We start from the raw sequence: 26,013 nt of genomic DNA, 5'->3' as shown, positions 1-26,013 counted from the left end.
GTTACTAGGGACTTTAAGCAACAGCTGCTGATGGAACGGCAAAGAGCTAAAGAGCGCAAAAATCACTAAGCAACATTAAAGAGGATGGCGTAGGGGTAATTTAATCATCAGACAAAATACAAAAAAAGGAAGTGATTTTAAAAAGGAAGAGAAGGGTTGCTTTTGGCATTTAATGATATACAGAAACGATTACAATGCCACATAACCTAAAACATAACATTAATATTCTTAATCTGTCACGTAGTAACGACTACGGCAAATCAGCTGTTCTCCCGTAGTAGACGGTTACAGTAGAACGTCGCGAGGTAGCAGTTAATGTCGCGCGTGCGCAATAGAACGACAGAATGCCGTTCCACCAGAGGCTGTTGCTCAAAGACCCTACTGTCTAGGCAAGCGGTGGTGGGGGACTTTGAGAGAACTGAGCTGAAGCTTGCCGTTGACTCTGTATGTGCAGGCCCGGGGCAAGTGGAAAGATTGCTTTCTCGCCATAGCATTTAGTACTCTGCGTTGTGCCCGCAGCATCCCCAGTCCAAATCCGGATCATGGCATCTTTTCGTGTAGGTGAAGACGTTGTTGAACTCCTTTTTGCCAACACAATATTTTCGCCATCCACATTGATAGTTGGCCCCAGGTGTTCTCTGAGCATGTGACTCACTGGCGGGAGTAGTCGTGGCCGAGAGGTTAAGGCGATGGACTTGAAATCCATTGGGGTCTCCCCGCGCAGGTTCGAACCCTGCCGACTACGTGGCTCCCCGTCACTTTGTCTGTTTGCGACAGGAATTGTGACATCCAGGAGCTTTGTACGAGCTGCTTTTTTCTCTAAAACGGAAAATTGGGCAACCCACATCTCTTTTCAAGCCTGAAGTGAGCAGGGTTTTGTGTAGGTGAAGACGTCGTTAGTTTATAAATAAGTGTTTTGGCACACCTGTCCGAGTGACGCTACAAATTCTTCTAAAATCGGATTTTATTTCGGGCATGTTAAATTAGCGTTCGACAAACGCGAACAACCTTTTATTTATATACACTCACAATAACAATTAAATGTTGTGCTTTTGTAAAATAAAGAAAACAAACAGGGTGCGCTTTCTGCCGTCTCGGTCTCCGTCACAGAAATTAACCAAAATTCTATAGGCTACTTGCCTCGGTCACGATAAGAAATATGTCTATAGAAAGCTTGAGTGAACAAATATTATCTGATTATGCAAATATGCAAATCCATATGAAACCATCCAATATTAAATTGGCTATGATATAACCATGGCTGTGTATTCCCCTATATTCACTACAGTGGCTGGAAACATTGTTTTCATTCATAATTACTTGCATGGATTCACATCGCAAATCAATCAGCAATTGAAAAATTCAGATTCAAATTCTAGACATGCCCCTTTGTCTCTTGATGTCAGTCTCCAGTAGAGATCCATTTCCTGGAGAGTTTAGGTGTAGGAGTTTAGTCATAATTACAACTTGTAACTTGTGGTAGAACTCCGACTTGTACCACGTGATCGCTGTACCACCTGACCACTGCAGATTCAATCATCTCGTAATTACGGTAATTATTACGACGTCCAACCCTAATCAAACACACCTGAACAAGCTAATCAAGGTCTTCAAGATTAGGCTATATTAGAAAGCTGCAGGCAAGTGATATTCATTAGGGTTGGAGTTACCCAGACCCCCAATTGGATCTTCAAAAAGTGTTTTAAACTCTTCTGATAGCGTTTGTTGTGGGACTCAGCTGATATTTTGATGCAGCAACAGGGGTCTTTCTTTGTAGTTTTGTGGTCCTTGCTGTCCGCCCCCCTCCTGACTCACTAATTCAGTGCATCTTCCAGCAGAGTTGATTTTGAGATTGCAGGTCGAGAGGATGACAGCTCAAGTGTATTGCTCATTTAGTGCTGTTTTATTGTGTCTGTCTGCTTGTTTAAGCACAACAGACGCTGGAGTCCTAGGTGAGAAGTTGTTTTAGCTTCATTACGCAGCCTGCAGAAGTGCATAAATAAAGTGCCTTACAAAATTTGATTTCAGACACATCTGCTTACAAAAATACAGTACAGACGTCAAGTGGAAGTTCATCTTTGTGTGTTGGTTTAGTTTTAATAATAAGCAACGTATAAATATGCAAACTGTCGTAACTTTATGCATTTTTCATTGTACAAGTAAAACCCATATAATCACTAATAGGCATTTTTGTTTACTGTTAAACACGAACATTAGTGTTATAATATGGCTGCAAAATTGTTACCGGACTGTATCAATCCTGAGTTTAAACTTTTGCCTAAAGTTTTTTTTGTTTGTTTTGTTTTAACAAATGCATAAGCCTACAATATAACGTGGGGAGCTAATTATAACCGATAACTCTGCGTTTTACATATATAGTGGGTTTCTATGTTTGTTTTGTTTTCTGTTGAGTAGCTTATTAAAATGCTAAAAAGGAAATGAGGGTGGTCATGGGGATGGCATCATTTTTGAAGATGTACACCAGTAAATTTGTATACAACATATTAACTGATTTCTATCAGCATTGCACTATTACTCACTCTACTACAGTGGGGTAGGTTGTAACTTCACGCTCAGTCTTTGAAACCGATTGATGCAGTTTAGTGAAAAATGGTAGACTTCTAAGCTACTTGACTTGAAGCAGATAAATGTGTGAATATTATAAAGTTTGAGACTCATTGCAAAACCCCTGACTTGCAAATGCTGAAGCAAACTTTTACAGTACTTCCTGGTCTCCCCTAATGATCCTCTTCTGTAGTGTCTGGTCAGTGTCCGGCGATGCTGACGGTCGTGCCCTCCCGACGAGGATGCACTTCTGATAGAGACTGCTCTGGAGGACACAAATGCTGTCAATTTCCCTGTGGGGCTGCGTGTGTGCCGCCTGTTTTCAGTGAGTTTTAATTATTGATGCATGCTATACGTCTTCCAGAAAAAAAACCCCTGAACAAATGTTTTCACTCAGGAATTGCTAGTAAGTTTCACAAATAATTGCAAAGAAACTGCAAGTAACACATTGACCTAAACGTGAAACTATGAAGTAGATGGACTGAATATTCCGGTAAATCCTCCTACGATCATCTCTTCTTTTTTTTTTCATACAGTGTACGAGACATTCAGTATTCAGTGATGTGGTTTCTCTGTCATGTGTCCCTATAACAGCAAAGGCAGGGGAGTGTCCAAGCACAAAGTCTGGAACAGGAATGTGTGCAGAGTTGTGTTACTATGACAGTGACTGTCCGAACAATGAGAAATGCTGCAGCAATGGATGTGGACATCAGTGTATGGATCCATTTGCAGGTATTTGTTATTATATTAGTGTTTGGGTCAGCTTCCTCATTTCAGTTTGTCTTGTTTTATAATTAATCGTTCTCAATGTAAAAAGTATTCAGCCAATAGCACAGGATGGCTTTACAAAATTAATTCATGTGATTAATTAATACGATCATGATTAATAATTAAGAGGTGTAAAACTTGGTATTTGGGTTTTGTGCTGTATCTGAGACTGAATGCCTCTAAACGGACTGACTGAAGTTGACTATCTGTATCCATCCAGTGAAGCCTGCAGCCGAACCGCCGAAGCCTCCAGGAAAGCCTGCAGCTGAACCTCCAAAGCCTCCAGGGAAGCCTGCAGCCGAACCTCCGAAGCCTCCAGGGAAGCCTGCAGCCGAACCTCCAAAGCCTCCAGTGAAGCCTGCAGCTGAACCTCCGAAGCCTCCAGGGAAGCCTGCAGCCGAACCGCCGAAGCCTCCAGGGAAGCCTGCAGCCGAACCGCCGAAGCCTCCAGGGAAGCCTGCAGCCGAACCTCCAAAGCCTCCAGTGAAGCCTGCAGCTGAACCTCCGAAGCCTCCAGTAAAGCTTCCAGTGGAGCCTTCTACCGAAGAGCCGGAGCCTTCTGCCGAACTGCCGGAGCCTTCTGCCGAACTGCCGGAGCCTTCTACCGAACTGCCGGAGCCTTCTGCCGAACTGCCGGAGCCTTCTGCTGAACTGCCGGAGCCTTCTACCGAACCTCCGGAGCCATCAGACGAACTGCCAGTGATGCCTCCAGTGGAACCCCCGAAGCCTCCAGTGAAGCCTGCAGCCAAGCCTCCAATGAAGCCTGCAGCCGAACCCCCGAAGCCTCCAATGAAGCCTGCGGCCGAACCCCCGAAGCCTCCAATGAAGCCTGCAGCTGAACCCCCGAAGCCTCCTGTGAAGCCTGCAGCCGAACCGCCCAAGCCTCCAATGAAGCCTGCAGCCGAACCCCCGAAGCCTCCTGTGAAGCCTGCAGCCGGACCGCCCAAGCCTCCAATGAAGCCTGCAGCCGAACCTCCAAAGCCAACTGACCCTTATGGCAAATGTCCTGGCCATAAGTAATGTGGCTATGCATGCAGTTAACTGTGCTGATTTAACCATTGGATGTATGGTGTTTTCCCTGTTTATCACCAAATAAATCTCACACTTGTAAGACCATTTCCTCTCTTTTTTTCTTTTCTTTTTTTAAGTGGGAAAACAAGGAATTAGATTTTTGTGTTCCAGTGTTAGTTTGGCTGTTCTCTCACATAATGGCTCATTGGAATCAATGCGTGAGATCCCACTCTCCAAAGCCGTGCCTCCTTCAAAACGCTTGAAAACACACAGCAGAGTCTGTAAAGTGTCAAAGGTCGAAAGACTGCACTAAATTGCCTCATGTCTAAAATGCATAACATTATAGTGATAATGAACGTAAACAACTTGCAGTGCTCTAGTTGTACCACCTGACTGATGCAGATTCAGTTTGGCGTTGATAGTGTTGACATGGAAACTTCTGAATCCAAATGCAATGTTTGGACGAACAATTCTGTGAAGTTTCAACCAGTATTGTCTATTGACCAATAGTCTTCTGCATTCTGAAGCATTTTAGTGAAATTGTGTCTTCTAGTGGTCGTTTTATTTTAGGAAGTTGCAACTTCAAGCCTATTAACAGATGATCCCTTTAGTTACCTGCGACCAAATGAGTTCTGAATGCCTGTAACGCCGCGTTCACACTGCACAATTTTCAAAGTAGTCGAGTCACTGTTCTTTTCACACTGCACGACTATCTGGGTTAACGTTCAGTTGCTGCTGTGTGCACGATGCACCGATGACAGTTTCACACTGCATGACTATACAAAAGAAAGAATCGCTGACAACTGTCTGGTCTGCAAACTGCGTTTCACAACCAAACCCACGCAAGAAGTGGCAGGAGTAGTCGTGGCCGAGAGGTTAAGGCGATGGACTTGAAATCCATTGGGGTCTCCCCGCGCAGGTTCGAACCCTCTTCGTCTGTTTGCGACAGGAATTGTGACATCCAGGAGCTTTGTACGAGCTGCATTTTTTTTTTTCTCTAACACAGAAAACTGGGCAACCCACATCTCTTTTCAAGCCTGAAGTGAGCAGGTTTTTGTGTAGGTGAAGACGTCGTTGAACTCCTTTTTGCCAACACAATATGTTAGCTGAGTGCATCCTCTGCTGCTCACATCCACATTGATGGTTGGCCCGGGTGTCCTCTGCTGCTCACTTCCAGAAAGGAAAATAGCATGTGACTCACTACCACTATCACTGACTCACTTTCAAGAGCAGTCGTGACCGAGAGGTTAAGGCGATGGCCTCGAAAACCATTGGGGTCTCCCCACGCAGGTTCGAACCCTGCTGACTATGTGACTCCTTGTCACTTTGTCTGATTGTGACATCCAGGATCTTTGTACGATCTGCTTTTTTTTTCCGAACACGGACATTGGGCTCTTTTCAAGCCTGAAGTGGGCATCGTTTCAAAAGGCCCAGATCATATGTGATTTTGGCCATTCTATTCAGGCTGTCGGAGCAATGGCTTTGGCATCCCCCGACAACTTCACGGCCTTCATGTTGTGCAGCTCAAGAGTCGCCGCATTATATTTTATGGAGAATCTTGGATATTAGTGTTTTGAAATGTTGCATTCGTTCTCTCTTAGAAAAGTCAAACAGAAACCTACTCATTATGTCCCAGTTGCTCTTTTGTCGAAACCACCTTAGAGTTAGCAACATGCCACGAAAAAAAAACTCCACTCTTTCAATGTCAGTGTTCCTAGCTTTGGAAGGAGCAGCCTATCTCTCTCGTCCCTTTATAAATTGTGGTCTTCATCCTTTAATACCACAAACTTTAAGCTGACAAAGCATGAACACTTTAGGGGGAAAGTGCTGTTATATCCCTAGGGTGGCTGTTCCCTGGCGAAAGCCCGGCTAGCTCAAATGGTAGCGCCTTGGACTTTTAATCTGAAGGTCCAGGGTTCAAGTCCCTGTTCGGGCGAAGGTTTGTTGCAGACCTCCCCTAATCTCTTGCTGTGCTCTTCCCAGCCTTTGAGAGAGGTGGTCTTCCTCTTCAAGATTAAGATGTGGCGGGGTTATTTCCCAGCATTTGGTGTTGTTTTGCCTGCTGTAATGCTTGGTTACTAGGGACTTTAAGCAACAGCTGCTGATGGAACGGCAAAGAGCTAAAGAGCGCAAAAATCACTAAGCAACAGTAAAGAGGATGGCGTAGGGGTAATTTAATCATCAGACAAAATACAAAAAAAGGAAGTGATTTTAAAAAGGAAGAGAAGGGTTGCTTTTGGCATTTAATGATATACAGAAACGATTACAATGCCACATAACCTAAAACATAACATTAATATTCTTAATCTGTCACGTGGTAACGACTACGGCAAATCAGCTGTTCTCCCGTAGTAGACGGTTACAGTAGAACGTCGCGAGGTAGCAGTTAATGTCGCGCGTGCGCAATAGAACGACAGAATGCCGTTCCACCAGAGGCTGTTGCTCAAAGACCCTACTGTCTAGGCAAGCGGTGGTGGGGGACTTTGAGAGAACTGAGCTGAAGCTTGCCGTTGACTCTGTATGTGCAGGCCCGGGGCAAGTGGAAAGATTGCTTTCTCGCCATAGCATTTAGTACTCTGCGTTGTGCCCGCAGCATCCCCAGTCCAAATCCGGATCATGGCATCTTTTCGTGTAGGTGAAGACGTTGTTGAACTCCTTTTTGCCAACACAATATTTTCGCCATCCACATTGATAGTTGGCCCCAGGTGTTCTCTGAGCATGTGACTCACTGGCGGGAGTAGTCGTGGCCGAGAGGTTAAGGCGATGGACTTGAAATCCATTGGGGTCTCCCCGCGCAGGTTCGAACCCTGCCGACTACGTGGCTCCCCGTCACTTTGTCTGTTTGCGACAGGAATTGTGACATCCAGGAGCTTTGTACGAGCTGCTTTTTTCTCTAAAACGGAAAATTGGGCAACCCACATCTCTTTTCAAGCCTGAAGTGAGCAGGGTTTTGTGTAGGTGAAGACGTCGTTAGTTGTGCACACCTGTCCGAGTGACGCTACAAATTCTTCTAAAATCGGATTTTATTTCGGGCATGTTAAATTAGCGTTCGACAAACGCGAACAACCTTTTATTTATATACACTCACAATAACAATTAAATGTTGTGCTTTTGTAAAATAAAGAAAACAAACAGGGTGCGCTTTCTGCCGTCTCGGTCTCCGTCACAGAAATTAACCAAAATTCTATAGGCTACTTGCCTCGGTCACGATAAGAAATATGTCTATAGAAAGCTTGAGTGAACAAATATTATCTGATTATGCAAATATGCAAATCCATATGAAACCATCCAATATTAAATTGGCTATGATATAACCATGGCTGTGTATTCCCCTATATTCACTACAGTGGCTGGAAACATTGTTTTCATTCATAATTACTTGCATGGATTCACATCGCAAATCAATCAGCAATTGAAAAATTCAGATTCAAATTCTAGACATGCCCCTTTGTCTCTTGATGTCAGTCTCCAGTAGAGATCCATTTCCTGGAGAGTTTAGGTGTAGGAGTTTAGTCATAATTACAACTTGTAACTTGTGGTAGAACTCCGACTTGTACCACGTGATCGCTGTACCACCTGACCACTGCAGATTCAATCATCTCGTAATTACGGTAATTATTACGACGTCCAACCCTAATCAAACACACCTGAACAAGCTAATCAAGGTCTTCAAGATTAGGCTATATTAGAAAGCTGCAGGCAAGTGATATTCATTAGGGTTGGAGTTACCCAGACCCCCAATTGGATCTTCAAAAAGTGTTTTAAACTCTTCTGATAGCGTTTGTTGTGGGACTCAGCTGATATTTTGATGCAGCAACAGGGGTCTTTCTTTGTAGTTTTGTGGTCCTTGCTGTCCGCCCCCCTCCTGACTCACTAATTCAGTGCATCTTCCAGCAGAGTTGCTTTTGAGATTGCAGGTCGAGAGGATGACAGCTCAAGTGTATTGCTCATTTAGTGCTGTTTTATTGTGTCTGTCTGCTTGTTTAAGCACAACAGACGCTGGAGTCCTAGGTGAGAAGTTGTTTTAGCTTCATTACGCAGCCTGCAGAAGTGCATAAATAAAGTGCCTTACAAAATTTGATTTCAGACACATCTGCTTACAAAAATACAGTACAGACGTCCAGTGGAAGTTCATCTTTGTGTGTTGGTTTAGTTTTAATAATAAGCAACGTATAAATATGCAAACTGTCGTAACTTTATGCATTTTTCATTGTACAAGTAAAACCCATATAATCACTAATAGGCATTTTTGTTTACTGTTAAACACGAACATTAGTGTTATAATATGGCTGCAAAATTGTTACCGGACTGTATCAATCCTGAGTTTAAACTTTTGCCTAAAGTTTTTTTGTTTGTTTTGTTTTAACAAATGCATAAGCCTACAATATAACGTGGGGAGCTAATTATAACCGATAACTCTGCGTTTTACATATATAGTGGGTTTCTATGTTTGTTTTGTTTTCTGTTGAGTAGCTTATTAAAATGCTAAAAAGGAAATGAGGGTGGTCATGGGGATGGCATCATTTTTGAAGATGTACACCAGTAAATTTGTATACAACATATTAACTGATTTCTATCAGCATTGCACTATTACTCACTCTACTACAGTGGGGTAGGTTGTAACTTCACGCTCAGTCTTTGAAACCGATTGATGCAGTTTAGTGAAAAATGGTAGACTTCTAAGCTACTTGACTTGAAGCAGATAAATGTGTGAATATTATAAAGTTTGAGACTCATTGCAAAACCCCTGACTTGCAAATGCTGAAGCAAACTTTTACAGTACTTCCTGGTCTCCCCTAATGATCCTCTTCTGTAGTGTCTGGTCAGTGTCCGGCGATGCTGACGGTCGTGCCCTCCCGACGAGGATGCACTTCTGATAGAGACTGCTCTGGAGGACACAAATGCTGTTGTAATAGCAATTTTTTATCTCACTGGGAAAAACAGCATCACAGGGTTAAGGAACACTCAAAAGGCAAAATTGTAATATTGAAGAAAAGGCTTTTATTCTTTGAGGAATCTTTTCGCAACCGCAGCCACCCAGATGTGAAACAGAAAGCCTACTGACATAATAAAACTGAGACATTTTATACAGGTTTCTGACATTCTTGACTCCTCCTTTCCCTAGTCTCTGTAAATTTCCTTAAAGACATCTAGTATGGACTGGTTCTACCCCCCCCCCTGGGCAGGTTATGCTGTTCTTTGTCCCTGAGAAGCCAAAAGGCCTTCATTTACAATCTAAATGACCTCCTGCTTTCCTCAGGAGGGGGCCTGGGACCCTACTATATGACATCCTGTATTCTTCGACTAAGATTCTTTCTCGTGCCTAGGTGTTTGTTATCTCCCCGGGCTATCTGGTTTATTACATCTGCTCTTTCCTACCCCCAATTCAGCTGTTAGAAATGCTTTTACACACACTCAAATGAAATCAACAAGTTTTAAATGAATGGACACAAGAACAATGAATTTTTCATTAACATCTCCCCCCTGTTTATCATTCTCTGATAACCAATAAAATAATAAAAATTCATTTCTATTTTCTAAAATCAATCAAACCCATTTTACTATTAAATCTTTAAGAATAGAATTAATTCAAGTCTTAATTCAAGAACAGTTATACCCTTCATGTATATCAATACTAAGCCCTAATTTGATTCAATCAAATAAAATCGCAAAACTTTTCTTCAACCATTAATTGGTCAACATTTTCTCCAGATATGTTGATCATCTCGTTGCCTCATGGACGTTCCATCTTCACCAATATGACACTTTGTGTGCTGTTGAAATGGTCTTTTTCCAACGTTGGCAGGAGAGGTATGTTCTAGCGCATATCCTTGATCTTCCACTTTATTCTTTGCGCTGGCGTGTGAGGTTGTTGATGTTGGTTGGTATAGGTCAGATGCTCGGACCCAGGTCTAACATCCTTCAATCATTTTCAAATCCTTACAAGATTTTCCCTTAGATCACGATCGCACCCCCACTGGAATGAGTCATTTACTGTCTACTGTCACCTGCGAATGGAGGCCTTAAGTGATTTTGTTAGTGAGCGCGTGTCTTGTCGTCCCTTTGGTGTGACCTGTGAAATTTTCAACCTGAAACATATCACCGGATAATTTCTTGCTCATTGAATAGCACTCAGGGTCCTTGTCCCCTGAAAAAAACATTCAACCCACGTTGCTCATGTTAACAAAACAATACAGAATCAGTTCTGTTTGGTTCAATCCATCCTGACATCCTGCAAAATGAAAATTTTAAGTTAGGCATTACACAGGGTTAGGCACTGTTTCTTCACTTTGCTCATGCCATGCGCAAAAGTCTGCATCTTCTGTAAAGAAAAACAAATGTTGAGGTTATTGTCACATAGTTTTCTTTTGTCTGCTGTGCTGCCACATCTGCTCCGGCGTTTCCTGTCAAAACAATTCTTGTTATTAGCACACTTAAAATACAAACAATACACACAATTAAACCCAATGTCCTCCCAACATTTATCTTCCCACCTGTGCGATGGCTTTCAGCAAATGTGAACCCCTTAGTAAACCAGATCTAGCTGGTTAATACAAATAAAGTTCTTCAAATAAACCCCTCCTGGACTTTTACTGTCCTCATATACCGATGAGGTCAAAGCTAGATAACCTCTCAGCCTGCTGTGAAGACAATGGGTTTAGTCCTCCCCCCCTGGATTTACTGTTTTCCCCGCCTGTGAGGCCGAAATGTCTTTGTTTGTGGCCTGAATACAAATTATCCATACTAAAAAGTTCAAAGACTCATCTGACCACTTGTTTTACTGTGCGTTCTCTTGTTCCCGCCATGAGCATATTCATCCTCCTCTTGATGCACAACACCCATCTCGTGCATAAATGTAACATAATAAAATTCTCTTACTTTTATCAGACGCTTTTATCCAAAGCGACTTACATTTCAAGGTACACATTTACATTCTTATCAATTCTTGCTTTCCCTCGGAAATTGAACCCATGACTTTGGCGTTACAAGCGCTAACGCTCTACTGTTTGAGCTATAGAAAACTGCAATATTTGTTCATATTTATTTGGTAACATTTGTTTGGATAAAGTTTGCTAACCCAAACGTTGTCCTTCAGCCAAATTTCCCATCTTTCTCTGCCTCTGAAATAAAAAATATTACTTAAAGCCACAATTTCATCTTCTTATCAAATTGTTTTAAGGCAATGGCCCCTAAACCCTATTGTTTGGTCTCTTAATCAGCTGTCATCTACGAACATTCTCCAGGTCATCAATTGGTCAGGTCAGGTCGTGTACACTTTGTCAACGTCACTACACTTCGTCAACGTCAGTCGAATAACAATCTTCCCCTTTTTACAATACATAACTGTTAAGGGCTCTCTGGATAATCTGATATTTACTTAGCCTACTGTACGTGTTTGTTGCTGTCAAATTTATAACTTTTTCTCAACACATGACTGACGGCTATCTACGACTTCACAATTCTAATTTATCAATACTTAAACCTGTCCAGAAAGTAATTCAAATCTACTGCACATCATGAATGACCAAAATAATAATTAATAGACAGAGCTCGATGATCAATCAACTTAAAGCTCATCCTGTTCTGTGTTGCCTTCTCATCAGATTGACTCACAATCCTCAGCTTACTTTTCAAATTTGTCATTCGCCTTAACCCATCTATAATGCTAAAACACTCTTTCCAGAGGTTAATGACAAATTTATACACACTATTCAGACAGAATAGTTGTCCTAAACTAACACATACTGTACAAAACATGAATTCACACTCACACTCTTCCCTGACTATGAACCGCTCATATTTCTTATTAATATCTTTTATCTAAAAGGATTCAAATTTTAAATGACATTTTAACCTTACATTTTCCTGTATCTTTTATCTAATGTTTTTATGGCCTCTTAACCAGTTTCAAAGCATGTCTGTTCATTATCCATCTGATTTTAGAAAAGTCAGCTGGATTGTTTTGGTTCATTATCTTATTTTGCTCCAGCTTTCTTTGGCTGACTGATAACAGAAGAACAGACAGAGTACCATCCTCTTCCTCCACTCAAGCAGTCTCTTTCTCTCTCATTATAAGCAAATAATCTTTTCAACAGCCTCCTAGGACTGTAACTAAAATAATCATAGTCATATTCAATCGTTCTATGATCTTTTCTAAGGTTATCTTTAGTTTAAATACTCAATTTACCTAACCTTTGTTTTCCAGAAAATTCTCTTGAGTCATCTTTAGCCACCACCATGTCTTATAGTGGTCCTTTGTCATGTCTAAATGATCTACAGGAGTCAGAACTGACACATTAGTTTAGCATCGACACAAATCTCTGTGTTTTCCTTGCTCATCAGGCAACTAACATTACAACTTTTTTTTTTTTTTTTTTTTTTTTTTTTTTTTTTTTTAAGCTGTCTCCACAACAGATAACCACTAGTTCAATGGTCTCTGCTGGCTCCTGAATGCCCATTCAGATCAGCTCTTAACCTATAATTGTCTTTTCTTCAGGGTGTTGTCCCCTGGCATAGTTGCAGACACTTGTCAGAAAAACAAGCCATTCAATCAACGCGGTTTCTGGTGAGTGGTATATAGAGGAACTCACATTTTCTGGGTCAGACGGCCGTAACTTCTTACAGCTCATCTCGCCTCTCAATGGTTTGCTGATGCTGCTGGCCTCACAGTCACCGCTCAACTCTAATACCTTTCTCACATAAAAAAAAACACCTCCATCAGGAAATGCCCAGTGTTTTTGCGTGACCCTTCTGTCTTAGGTTGTCTTTTTGGCCTAAAAGATCGTACCCGTCGTTGAAGTAATCACTCGTACACACTGGTAACCGCTTTTTCCCATCACAGAATCTGTGACCGTTTTCTTCAACATAATCTGTTGTTTTCTGGAGCTTAGGAAAAGGCGCATTCAAGAGTCATCAGAGCCATTCTGACCTAATAGTGTTCACAGGGAGACAGGTTAATAACAACAGTATTTAATCACTTAAATTCATTAATCATCTTAAAGGTAGCAACCTGATTATAGTCAGTGAATTTAGATCACAATCGTACATTCAGTGTACTGTTACTTCTGTAGCCGGAGCCATCGACCCTGTTTTATGGTGGAAGCTAAAATGAGAGCTAAAAGTCTCTGGTCCTAAAATAAGCAAGTCCTAAACAGTGTTATTGTAAAGACTTCTAAAGTCATTCAGGTTTACTTCTAAAACATTTACAAATTGTCCTCTAAATTTGTCAAATCTGAACTGCCTTAGCTTTTCCGCATCTATGAATCTGTTCAACTGAAACACTGTGCTTTACACAGCCTCAGAAAACAGCTCTCAGCTGACATTGAATGAGAGAGAGACTCTTGAGGCATCAGGACTGGTACACTGCATTCTCATAAACCTTTAACTTCAGACTTTATCTGCCATCTTTTCTTTAACTGTAGCCCATCTTAAGGCATCTTTTCCATAAATTACATGTATTGTAATTTAGACATTACAAATATCCACTCCGAATGAGTCTCTGTTGCACTGAAACTGTGGCAGTTTCAGTTACAGCACATGCCAGATTTAGATAAGCAAACCTGTTTTGGCCAAATCACATTCTTATCTTTTAAAATCAACATTAACAAGCCTTTGTTTAATCAAATGCCTTTTACACATTTTACATTTAGCAACTGTTAATCCTGTAACACTGCTTCTGTTTATTTTATCTTAAAGAAATAATAATTATTCTAGTTCTTAATAACGTTTCAAATTTCATTTCAATTTTATTTTCAATTACCATAATTTAATACCCGACTTCAATGTTTTCTCTAGGAGTTTATCAATCTGCTTCTATGGTTCATACTAACTTTTGAGGCTGCGCTCTCTGCTTGTCATACATTTTATGATTATCACTATGAATCATTCGTTAGATTTGTCTCTCTATATCATCTAAAACCTTATCAAAGCGTTTCATTCAAAACACAATCATCCTTTTAGTGATCGGTACTTTTAAAATATTTTGCAACTCATTTAGCTCATCTGTAATTTTACGTCAACCGGTACTTTTTATAGTTCTTTTCCTTTCAAAAGGAATTCCTTACACTTAATATCTTTCAATCTTCTTAACAACTTTCAAAAGTTCCATCTATCAACTTTCTTTTCTCCTTCATTTACCTTTACAGTCATACAGTGGGCATTTACAGTCACTGAATGACCCAGCTGACTGCAATAAAACACTCTCTGTTATTCTGCCTTTTATCTTTCTAACATCTCCACCCTACTTTACGCCCCTGAAGCAGAGCGTTCCTATTCAGGAAATGCAAACCGAGCCACTGATAAGTTCTCTGCATTTTCCCCCACTGTCCCAGCTGCAAATTCAATTACAACAGCTGAATCACAATCTTCATCATATTAACACTGATCTACTTTCTAACTCATATTAACACAGACTTTTCTTTAAATTTGTGTTATTTTGGCACTTTCTTTGTTTGGAGCCAATTAAGTTATTGTTTATCTTTCCAATCACAATCAAACTTTTACAAAACATCATCTGCAAATCTCTTCAGAGCATGAGCAGAACTGCTTATAGCATTTGCTCTCTTTTATCTCACTATTTATCAGGACTGTTCAGTTACTCTTCATACAGTATTAAAACTTTAACGTGTCATTAATTTCATCAACACTGGTTTTAAAAGCTTATTCTTCTATCAAATGGTTAGTTTGCAGATTCAACATAAATCACAAGATTGTATTATAATTATTCAGTCCTACTTATCTCTACTGTTTCACAGAAAACACAAGATTCTCTAAATCTTCTCAGTCTCTAAATTACACAGACAGCTATCTTAGCCGCTTGCACCTTCAACTCTTGTTACAAAAATATGGCAATCTATTCTTCAATACCCTTGTTTTCATAACATTAATACAATAAAGCATTCACATCGTCATTATTGGCAGAACATTAATTTTCATAAGCGACACGGAAAATCTAAATATTCTAAACGGGTTTCACAAAGTTTCTGATTAACTTTAGTCACACGTTTCTGGGGAAATTATCTCCAACCCATAATTTCCTTTATAAAACAATATATTTCCTTAAATGGCTTAATATCAACAAAATATCCAATCTCTGGACATTTTCTAATTTGATATTATCATCAACAACACATACAAAACAAGTATACATTTAACATTCAGAAGCTGGTTTGAACAAGCAAGCGCTGTTGCTGTACTCCCAGCATAGCTGGACCCTTTAGGTTCAAAAGACAATCGTTTTACTTAATGAAACATTCCTTATCCTTATATCATGCCAATCCCTGTTAATCATACTCAACGCCCCATTTCCATCTAAAACTCACCTTTCGTACCATTTCAACTTAATTTGACTTAATAGTTCCATGAACTCTATCGTTCCCTACATGTCAGTTCCTTCTGCATCTGCTCAATTCAACAATTCACTGTTTCCATCAGGAAAAACATCCTATCTTCCCCTACATGTCAGTTCCTTCTGCATCGACTCTGTTCTCTTTTATCTGCTTCTTTCCCATCCAACAATTCACTGTCCGTTCACAGTTTTACACTCATGAACAAACTTCAACAACCCTTTCTGACTAGTAACGGATAGCATTTCAGAAAACCCTGTAGGCTACCTTTGTACAATCTCATATGCTCATCATTCACAACACTGCTCAAATCATCAGTCATAGCTTTGCTCAAAGTTTCATCAGCCACACATAAAGATCCTTTACACACGTTTAACACACACACAACAACCATTCTGTTTTCCCTCGTTCTTTTCTATTGATTCTTTTACAACATTGAGTCTTATCTTACTCAAGGTTCCCGCCTCGGGGAAATACATTTACATTTACCACCATCATTATTTCTCTTTTAACAGAAAATTGGTGTATAAAAATGATCTACTTTACTGTTAGATGACCCCATTTTGGCTGAATCTCCCTTCTGGATTTCACAATTTCGACACGTGTCTTACAGTATCTGTCAAACGTCTTCAACAGACCCGATCTTTCCCTTACCCCAAGATCGGTCGGGTGGTTTGTAATTACGTTTCACTCAAAAACTTCCTATAAGCACTTTCCAGCGCTCGATTAATTCTGATTTGACGTGGCTCTTCCGTCCACCTAAATCGATTATTTTGATGTGGCTCTTCCGTCCACTTGTACGAGATTTCCTCAGGTTACAGAGTTTTTGAGTAAAACTAATTAATCAGCAATTGTGATTATCTGAATCACCTGTGGCACTTCCGTCCACCAACGAGCTTAAGTGTGGTAGATACCGATCCGAATCTGTCAGATCAATTTCTTCCCCAAAAAATGTGTGATTATCTGAATCACCTTTTCGCTCGTACCAAAAGCAAAACTCAGCCAATATGGTTCACGTTCACTCACAATTATCAAATTACACTCAACTTCAATAAAACAATTTTCCCGTTTCTTACCCAGAGATGCTTTTCTGTTTTTCCCGCAATCGTCGCGGATTTTTTTTAATCCTGGTGGGAGTTTTTCTTTCACTGGTCCTGAGTGTGGGGTATTTGCCTCTCTCTCTCGTAATCTGTTGAGTTTCTATCTCAAACCGTCGAGGTATAAGACGGCTGCCTAGTGCTGCCGAGGTTGTGCACTTTCCCGTCAAATCCGTTCTCAGGACCAGGAGAAGAAGCGTCCGCACAGGATCCCACTTCTGACACCAGCTGTAATAGCAATTTTTTATCTCACTGGGAAAAACAGCATCACAGGGTTAAGGAACACTCAAAAGGCAAAATTGTAATATTGAAGAAAAGGCTTTTATTCTTTGAGGAATCTTTTCGCAACCGCAGCCACCCAGATGTGAAACAGAAAGCCTACTGACATAATAAAACTGAGACATTTTATACAGGTTTCTGACATTCTTGACTCCTCCTTTCCCTAGTCTCTGTAAATTTCCTTAAAGACATCTAGTATGGACTGGTTCTACCCCCCCCCCCTGGGCAGGTTATGCTGTTCTTTGTCCCTGAGAAGCCAAAAGGCCTTCATTTACAATCTAAATGACCTCCTGCTTTCCTCAGGAGGGGGCCTGGGACCCTACTATATGACATCCTGTATTCTTCGACTAAGATTCTTTCTCGTGCCTAGGTGTTTGTTATCTCCCCGGGCTATCTGGTTTATTACATCTGCTCTTTCCTACCCCCAATTCAGCTGTTAGAAATGCTTTTACACACACTCAAATGAAATCAACAAGTTTTAAATGAATGGACACAAGAACAATGAATTTTTCATTAACACTGTCAATTTCCCTGTGGGGCTGCGTGTGTGCCGCCTGTTTTCAGTGAGTTTTAATTATTGATGCATGCTATACGTCTTCCAGAAAAAAACCCCTGAACAAATGTTTTCACTCAGGAATTGCTAGTAAGTTTCACAAATAATTGCAAAGAAACTGCAAGTAACACATTGACCTAAACGTGAAACTATGAAGTAGATGGACTGAATATTCCGGTAAATCCTCCTACGATCATCTCTTCTTTTTTTTTTCATACAGTGTACGAGACATTCAGTATTCAGTGATGTGGTTTCTCTGTCATGTGTCCCTATAACAGCAAAGGCAGGGGAGTGTCCAAGCACAAAGTCTGGAACAGGAATGTGTGCAGAGTTGTGTTACTATGACAGTGACTGTCCGAACAATGAGAAATGCTGCAGCAATGGATGTGGACATCAGTGTATGGATCCATTTGCAGGTATTTGTTATTATATTAGTGTTTGGGTCAGCTTCCTCATTTCAGTTTGTCTTGTTTTATAATTAATCGTTCTCAATGTAAAAAGTATTCAGCCAATAGCACAGGATGGCTTTACAAAATTAATTCATGTGATTAATTAATACGATCATGATTAATAATTAAGAGGTGTAAAACTTGGTATTTGGGTTTTGTGCTGTATCTGAGACTGAATGCCTCTAAACGGACTGACTGAAGTTGACTATCTGTATCCATCCAGTGAAGCCTGCAGCCGAACCGCCGAAGCCTCCAGGAAAGCCTGCAGCTGAACCTCCAAAGCCTCCAGGGAAGCCTGCAGCCGAACCTCCGAAGCCTCCAGTGAAGCCTGCAGCTGAACCTCCGAAGCCTCCAGGGAAGCCTGCAGCCGAACCGCCGAAGCCTCCAGGGAAGCCTGCAGCCGAACCTCCAAAGCCTCCAGTGAAGCCTGCAGCTGAACCTCCGAAGCCTCCAGTAAAGCTTCCAGTGGAGCCTTCTACCGAAGAGCCGGAGCCTTCTGCCGAACTGCCGGAGCCTTCTACCGAACTGCCGGAGCCTTCTGCCGAACTGCCGGAGCCTTCTGCTGAACTGCCGGAGCCTTCTACCGAACCTCCGGAGCCATCAGACGAACTGCCAGTGATGCCTCCAGTGGAACCCCCGAAGCCTCCAGTGAAGCCTGCAGCCAAGCCTCCAATGAAGCCTGCAGCCGAACCCCCGAAGCCTCCAATGAAGCCTGCGGCCGAACCCCCGAAGCCTCCAATGAAGCCTGCAGCTGAACCCCCGAAGCCTCCTGTGAAGCCTGCAGCCGAACCGCCCAAGCCTCCAATGAAGCCTGCAGCCGAACCCCCGAAGCCTCCTGTGAAGCCTGCAGCCGGACCGCCCAAGCCTCCAATGAAGCCTGCAGCCGAACCTCCAAAGCCAACTGACCCTTATGGCAAATGTCCTGGCCATAAGTAATGTGGCTATGCATGCAGTTAACTGTGCTGATTTAACCATTGGATGTATGGTGTTTTCCCTGTTTATCACCAAATAAATCTCACACTTGTAAGACCATTTCCTCTCTTTTTTTCTTTTCTTTTTTTATGTGGGAAAACAAGGAATTAGATTTTTGTGTTCCAGTGTTAGTTTGGCTGTTCTCTCACATAATGGCTCATTGGAATCAATGCGTGAGATCCCACTCTCCAAAGCCGTGCCTCCTTCAAAACGCTTGAAAACACACAGCAGAGTCTGTAAAGTGTCAAAGGTCGAAAGACTGCACTAAATTGCCTCATGTCTAAAATGCATAACATTATAGTGATAATGAACGTAAACAACTTGCAGTGCTCTAGTTGTACCACCTGACTGATGCAGATTCAGTTTGGCGTTGATAGTGTTGACATGGAAACTTCTGAATCCAAATGCAATGTTTGGACGAACAATTCTGTGAAGTTTCAACCAGTATTGTCTATTGACCAATAGTCTTCTGCATTCTGAAGCATTTTAGTGAAATTGTGTCTTCTAGTGGTCGTTTTATTTTAGGAAGTTGCAACTTCAAGCCTATTAACAGATGATCCCTTTAGTTACCTGCGACCAAATGAGTTCTGAATGCCTGTAACGCCGCGTTCACACTGCACAATTTTCAAAGTAGTCGAGTCACTGTTCTTTTCACACTGCACGACTATCTGGGTTAACGTTCAGTTGCTGCTGTGTGCACGATGCACCGATGACAGTTTCACACTGCATGACTATACAAAAGAAAGAATCGCTGACAACTGTCTGGTCTGCAAACTGCGTTTCACAACCAAACCCACGCAAGAAGTGGCAGGAGTAGTCGTGGCCGAGAGGTTAAGGCGATGGACTTGAAATCCATTGGGGTCTCCCCGCGCAGGTTCGAACCCTCTTCGTCTGTTTGCGACAGGAATTGTGACATCCAGGAGCTTTGTACGAGCTGCATTTTTTTTTTTTCTCTAACACAGAAAACTGGGCAACCCACATCTCTTTTCAAGCCTGAAGTGAGCAGGTTTTTGTGTAGGTGAAGACGTCGTTGAACTCCTTTTTGCCAACACAATATGTTAGCTGAGTGCATCCTCTGCTGCTCACATCCACATTGATGGTTGGCCCGGGTGTCCTCTGCTGCTCACTTCCAGAAAGGAAAATAGCATGTGACTCACTACCACTATCACTGACTCACTTTCAAGAGCAGTCGTGACCGAGAGGTTAAGGCGATGGCCTCGAAAACCATTGGGGTCTCCCCACGCAGGTTCGAACCCTGCTGACTATGTGACTCCTTGTCACTTTGTCTGATTGTGACATCCAGGATCTTTGTACGATCTGCTTTTTTTTTCCGAACACGGACATTGGGCTCTTTTCAAGCCTGAAGTGGGCATCGTTTCAAAAGGCCCAGATCATATGTGATTTTGGCCATTCTATTCAGGCTGTCGGAGCAATGGCTTTGGCATCCCCCGACAACTTCACGGCCTTCATGTTGTGCAGCTCAAGAGTCGCCGCATTATATTTTATGGAGAATCTTGGATATTAGTGTTTTGAAATGTTGCATTCGTTCTCTCTTAGAAAAGTCAAACAGAAACCTACTCATTATGTCCCAGTTGCTCTTTTGTCGAAACCACCTTAGAGTTAGCAACATGCCACGAAAAAAAAACTCCACTCTTTCAATGTCAGTGTTCCTAGCTTTGGAAGGAGCAGCCTATCTCTCTCGTCCCTTTATAAATTGTGGTCTTCATCCTTTAATACCACAAACTTTAAGCTGACAAAGCATGAACACTTTAGGGGGAAAGTGCTGTTATATCCCTAGGGTGGCTGTTCCCTGGCGAAAGCCCGGCTAGCTCAAATGGTAGCGCCTTGGACTTTTAATCTGAAGGTCCAGGGTTCAAGTCCCTGTTCGGGCGAAGGTTTGTTGCAGACCTCCCCTAATCTCTTGCTGTGCTCTTCCCAGCCTTTGAGAGAGGTGGTCTTCCTCTTCAAGATTAAGATGTGGCGGGGTTATTTCCCAGCATTTGGTGTTGTTTTGCCTGCTGTAATGCTTGGTTACTAGGGACTTTAAGCAACAGCTGCTGATGGAACGGCAAAGAGCTAAAGAGCGCAAAAATCACTAAGCAACATTAAAGAGGATGGCGTAGGGGTAATTTAATCATCAGACAAAATACAAAAAAAGGAAGTGATTTTAAAAAGGAAGAGAAGGGTTGCTTTTGGCATTTAATGATATACAGAAACGATTACAATGCCACATAACCTAAAACATAACATTAATATTCTTAATCTGTCACGTAGTAACGACTACGGCAAATCAGCTGTTCTCCCGTAGTAGACGGTTACAGTAGAACGTCGCGAGGTAGCAGTTAATGTCGCGCGTGCGCAATAGAACGACAGAATGCCGTTCCACCAGAGGCTGTTGCTCAAAGACCCTACTGTCTAGGCAAGCGGTGGTGGGGGACTTTGAGAGAACTGAGCTGAAGCTTGCCGTTGACTCTGTATGTGCAGGCCCGGGGCAAGTGGAAAGATTGCTTTCTCGCCATAGCATTTAGTACTCTGCGTTGTGCCCGCAGCATCCCCAGTCCAAATCCGGATCATGGCATCTTTTCGTGTAGGTGAAGACGTTGTTGAACTCCTTTTTGCCAACACAATATTTTCGCCATCCACATTGATAGTTGGCCCCAGGTGTTCTCTGAGCATGTGACTCACTGGCGGGAGTAGTCGTGGCCGAGAGGTTAAGGCGATGGACTTGAAATCCATTGGGGTCTCCCCGCGCAGGTTCGAACCCTGCCGACTACGTGGCTCCCCGTCACTTTGTCTGTTTGCGACAGGAATTGTGACATCCAGGAGCTTTGTACGAGCTGCTTTTTTCTCTAAAACGGAAAATTGGGCAACCCACATCTCTTTTCAAGCCTGAAGTGAGCAGGGTTTTGTGTAGGTGAAGACGTCGTTAGTTTATAAATAAGTGTTTTGGCACACCTGTCCGAGTGACGCTACAAATTCTTCTAAAATCGGATTTTATTTCGGGCATGTTAAATTAGCGTTCGACAAACGCGAACAACCTTTTATTTATATACACTCACAATAACAATTAAATGTTGTGCTTTTGTAAAATAAAGAAAACAAACAGGGTGCGCTTTCTGCCGTCTCGGTCTCCGTCACAGAAATTAACCAAAATTCTATAGGCTACTTGCCTCGGTCACGATAAGAAATATGTCTATAGAAAGCTTGAGTGAACAAATATTATCTGATTATGCAAATATGCAAATCCATATGAAACCATCCAATATTAAATTGGCTATGATATAACCATAGCTGTGTATTCCCCTATATTCACTACAGTGGCTGGAAACATTGTTTTCATTCATAATTACTTGCATGGATTCACATCGCAAATCAATCAGCAATTGAAAAATTCAGATTCAAATTCTAGACATGCCCCTTTGTCTCTTGATGTCAGTCTCCAGTAGAGATCCATTTCCTGGAGAGTTTAGGTGTAGGAGTTTAGTCATAATTACAACTTGTAACTTGTGGTAGAACTCCGACTTGTACCACGTGATCGCTGTACCACCTGACCACTGCAGATTCAATCATCTCGTAATTACGGTAATTATTACGACGTCCAACCCTAATCAAACACACCTGAACAAGCTAATCAAGGTCTTCAAGATTAGGCTATATTAGAAAGCTGCAGGCAAGTGATATTCATTAGGGTTGGAGTTACCCAGACCCCCAATTGGATCTTCAAAAAGTGTTTTAAACTCTTCTGATAGCGTTTGTTGTGGGACTCAGCTGATATTTTGATGCAGCAACAGGGGTCTTTCTTTGTAGTTTTGTGGTCCTTGCTGTCCGCCCCCCTCCTGACTCACTAATTCAGTGCATCTTCCAGCAGAGTTGATTTTGAGATTGCAGGTCGAGAGGATGACAGCTCAAGTGTATTGCTCATTTAGTGCTGTTTTATTGTGTCTGTCTGCTTGTTTAAGCACAACAGACGCTGGAGTCCTAGGTGAGAAGTTGTTTTAGCTTCATTACGCAGCCTGCAGAAGTGCATAAATAAAGTGCCTTACAAAATTTGATTTCAGACACATCTGCTTACAAAAATACAGTACAGACGTCCAGTGGAAGTTCATCTTTGTGTGTTGGTTTAGTTTTAATAATAAGCAACGTATAAATATGCAAACTGTCGTAACTTTATGCATTTTTCATTGTACAAGTAAAACCCATATAATCACTAATAGGCATTTTTGTTTACTGTTAAACACGAACATTAGTGTTATAATATGGCTGCAAAATTGTTACCGGACTGTATCAATCCTGAGTTTAAACTTTTGCCTAAAGTTTTTGTTTGTTTTGTTTTAACAAATGCATAAGCCTACAATATAACGTGGGGAGCTAATTATAACCGATAACTCTGCGTTTTACATATATAGTGGGTTTCTATGTTCGTTTTGTTTTCTGTTGAGTAGCTTATTAAAATGCTAAAAAGGAAATGAGGGTGGTCATGGGGATGGCATCATTTTTGAAGATGTACACCAGTAAATTTGTATACAACATATTAACTGATTTCTATCAGCATTGCACTATTACTCACTCTACTACAGTGGGGTAGGTTGTAACTTCACGCTCAGTCTTTGAAACCGATTGATGCAGTTTAGTGAAAAATGGTAGACTTCTAAGCTACTTGACTTGAAGCAGATAAATGTGTGAATATTATAAAGTTTGAGACTCATTGCAAAACCCCTGACTTGCAAATGCTGAAGCAAACTTTTACAGTACTTCCTGGTCTCCCCTAATGATCCTCTTCTGTAGTGTCTGGTCAGTGTCCGGCGATGCTGACGGTCGTGCCCTCCCGACGAGGATGCACTTCTGATAGAGACTGCTCTGGAGGACACAAATGCTGTCAATTTCCCTGTGGGGCTGCGTGTGTGCCGCCTGTTTTCAGTGAGTTTTAATTATTGATGCATGCTATACGTCTTCCAGAAAAAAACCCCTGAACAAATGTTTTCACTCAGGAATTGCTAGTAAGTTTCACAAATAATTGCAAAGAAACTGCAAGTAACACATTGACCTAAACGTGAAACTATGAAGTAGATGGACTGAATATTCCGGTAAATCCTCCTACGATCATCTCTTCTTTTTTTTTTCATACAGTGTACGAGACATTCAGTATTCAGTGATGTGGTTTCTCTGTCATGTGTCCCTATAACAGCAAAGGCAGGGGAGTGTCCAAGCACAAAGTCTGGAACAGGAATGTGTGCAGAGTTGTGTTACTATGACAGTGACTGTCCGAACAATGAGAAATGCTGCAGCAATGGATGTGGACATCAGTGTATGGATCCATTTGCAGGTATTTGTTATTATATTAGTGTTTGGGTCAGCTTCCTCATTTCAGTTTGTCTTGTTTTATAATTAATCGTTCTCAATGTAAAAAGTATTCAGCCAATAGCACAGGATGGCTTTACAAAATTAATTCATGTGATTAATTAATACGATCATGATTAATAATTAAGAGGTGTAAAACTTGGTATTTGGGTTTTGTGCTGTATCTGAGACTGAATGCCTCTAAACGGACTGACTGAAGTTGACTATCTGTATCCATCCAGTGAAGCCTGCAGCCGAACCGCCGAAGCCTCCAGGAAAGCCTGCAGCTGAACCTCCAAAGCCTCCAGGGAAGCCTGCAGCCGAACCTCCGAAGCCTCCAGGGAAGCCTGCAGCCGAACCTCCAAAGCCTCCAGTGAAGCCTGCAGCTGAACCTCCGAAGCCTCCAGGGAAGCCTGCAGCCGAACCGCCGAAGCCTCCAGGGAAGCCTGCAGCCGAACCGCCGAAGCCTCCAGGGAAGCCTGCAGCCGAACCTCCAAAGCCTCCAGTGAAGCCTGCAGCTGAACCTCCGAAGCCTCCAGTAAAGCTTCCAGTGGAGCCTTCTACCGAAGAGCCGGAGCCTTCTGCCGAACTGCCGGAGCCTTCTGCCGAACTGCCGGAGCCTTCTACCGAACTGCCGGAGCCTTCTGCCGAACTGCCGGAGCCTTCTGCTGAACTGCCGGAGCATTCTACCGAACCTCCGGAGCCATCAGACGAACTGCCAGTGATGCCTCCAGTGGAACCCCCGAAGCCTCCAGTGAAGCCTGCAGCCAAGCCTCCAATGAAGCCTGCAGCCGAACCCCCGAAGCCTCCAATGAAGCCTGCGGCCGAACCCCCGAAGCCTCCAATGAAGCCTGCAGCTGAACCCCCGAAGCCTCCTGTGAAGCCTGCAGCCGAACCGCCCAAGCCTCCAATGAAGCCTGCAGCCGAACCCCCGAAGCCTCCTGTGAAGCCTGCAGCCGGACCGCCCAAGCCTCCAATGAAGCCTGCAGCCGAACCTCCAAAGCCAACTGACCCTTATGGCAAATGTCCTGGCCATAAGTAATGTGGCTATGCATGCAGTTAACTGTGCTGATTTAACCATTGGATGTATGGTGTTTTCCCTGTTTATCACCAAATAAATCTCACACTTGTAAGACCATTTCCTCTCTTTTTTTCTTTTCTTTTTTTAAGTGGGAAAACAAGGAATTAGATTTTTGTGTTCCAGTGTTAGTTTGGCTGTTCTCTCACATAATGGCTCATTGGAATCAATGCGTGAGATCCCACTCTCCAAAGCCGTGCCTCCTTCAAAACGCTTGAAAACACACAGCAGAGTCTGTAAAGTGTCAAAGGTCGAAAGACTGCACTAAATTGCCTCATGTCTAAAATGCATAACATTATAGTGATAATGAACGTAAACCACTTGCAGTGCTCTAGTTGTACCACCTGACTGATGCAGATTCAGTTTGGCGTTGATAGTGTTGACATGGAAACTTCTGAATCCAAATGCAATGTTTGGACGAACAATTCTGTGAAGTTTCAACCAGTATTGTCTATTGACCAATAGTCTTCTGCATTCTGAAGCATTTTAGTGAAATTGTGTCTTCTAGTGGTCGTTTTATTTTAGGAAGTTGCAACTTCAAGCCTATTAACAGATGATC

At 42.1% G+C, this 26,013-nt stretch overlaps 2 protein-coding genes across 10 annotated transcripts; both read left to right on the top strand.

Moving 5' to 3' along the window:
• Positions 1–1,584: 1,584 nt before the first annotated feature.
• On the top strand, positions 1,585–19,099 carry LOC311298730 (uncharacterized protein). Of its 7 annotated transcripts, none has more exons than XR_014628988.1 (6): positions 1,639–1,952; positions 2,759–2,890; positions 3,160–3,297; positions 3,554–4,254; positions 18,291–18,348; positions 18,944–19,099. XR_014628988.1 is itself a non-coding variant. In XM_084421905.1 (6 exons), the coding sequence occupies exons 1-5, from the start codon at positions 1,868–1,870 to the stop codon at positions 18,291–18,293; spliced, it is 1,026 nt and encodes a 341-aa protein (XP_084278031.1). In that variant the 5' UTR covers positions 1,639–1,867; the 3' UTR covers positions 18,294–18,334; positions 18,951–19,099. The 7 variants fall into 7 exon arrangements, 6 of the variants coding, with proteins under 6 accessions (XP_084278027.1, XP_084278031.1, XP_084278030.1 ...); XM_084421905.1 differs by having other exon boundaries at positions 3,587–4,254; positions 18,291–18,334; positions 18,951–19,099; XM_084421904.1 differs by having other exon boundaries at positions 18,291–18,334; positions 18,951–19,099.
• Positions 19,100–22,653: 3,554 nt separating this feature from the next.
• Positions 22,654–25,514, top strand: LOC311298729 (uncharacterized protein). 3 transcript variants are annotated; one of them, XM_084421899.1, is made up of 5 exons: positions 22,708–23,021; positions 23,825–23,956; positions 24,225–24,362; positions 24,619–25,291; positions 25,347–25,514. In XM_084421899.1, the coding sequence occupies exons 1-5, from the start codon at positions 22,937–22,939 to the stop codon at positions 25,354–25,356; spliced, it is 1,038 nt and encodes a 345-aa protein (XP_084278025.1). In that variant the 5' UTR covers positions 22,708–22,936; the 3' UTR covers positions 25,357–25,514. The 3 variants fall into 3 exon arrangements, with proteins under 3 accessions (XP_084278024.1, XP_084278025.1, XP_084278026.1); XM_084421900.1 differs by adding an exon at positions 24,028–24,123 and having other exon boundaries at positions 24,619–25,514; XM_084421898.1 differs by having other exon boundaries at positions 22,654–23,021; positions 24,619–25,514.
• The last annotated feature ends 499 nt before the right edge of the window (positions 25,515–26,013 follow it).

This window comes from Rutilus rutilus, assembly GCF_951802725.1.
Source record: "Rutilus rutilus genome assembly, chromosome: 10".
NCBI classification, from domain to species: domain Eukaryota; kingdom Metazoa; phylum Chordata; class Actinopteri; order Cypriniformes; family Leuciscidae; genus Rutilus; species Rutilus rutilus.
This window is presented reverse-complemented; position numbering and strand designations above follow the sequence as displayed.

Coding starts and splice junctions, on each gene's coding strand:
- LOC311298730 (XM_084421901.1), top strand. CDS start 1,868: ATGACAGCTCAAGTGTATTGCTCATTTAGTGCTGTTTTATTGTGTCTG. Junction 2,891..3,159: donor GTGTGTGCCGCCTGTTTTCA/GTGAGTTTTAAT, acceptor TCCCTATAACAG/CAAAGGCAGGGGAGTGTCCA. Junction 3,298..3,553: donor GTGTATGGATCCATTTGCAG/GTATTTGTTATT, acceptor GTATCCATCCAG/TGAAGCCTGCAGCCGAACCG.
- LOC311298729 (XM_084421898.1), top strand. CDS start 22,937: ATGACAGCTCAAGTGTATTGCTCATTTAGTGCTGTTTTATTGTGTCTG. Junction 23,957..24,224: donor GTGTGTGCCGCCTGTTTTCA/GTGAGTTTTAAT, acceptor TCCCTATAACAG/CAAAGGCAGGGGAGTGTCCA. Junction 24,363..24,618: donor GTGTATGGATCCATTTGCAG/GTATTTGTTATT, acceptor GTATCCATCCAG/TGAAGCCTGCAGCCGAACCG.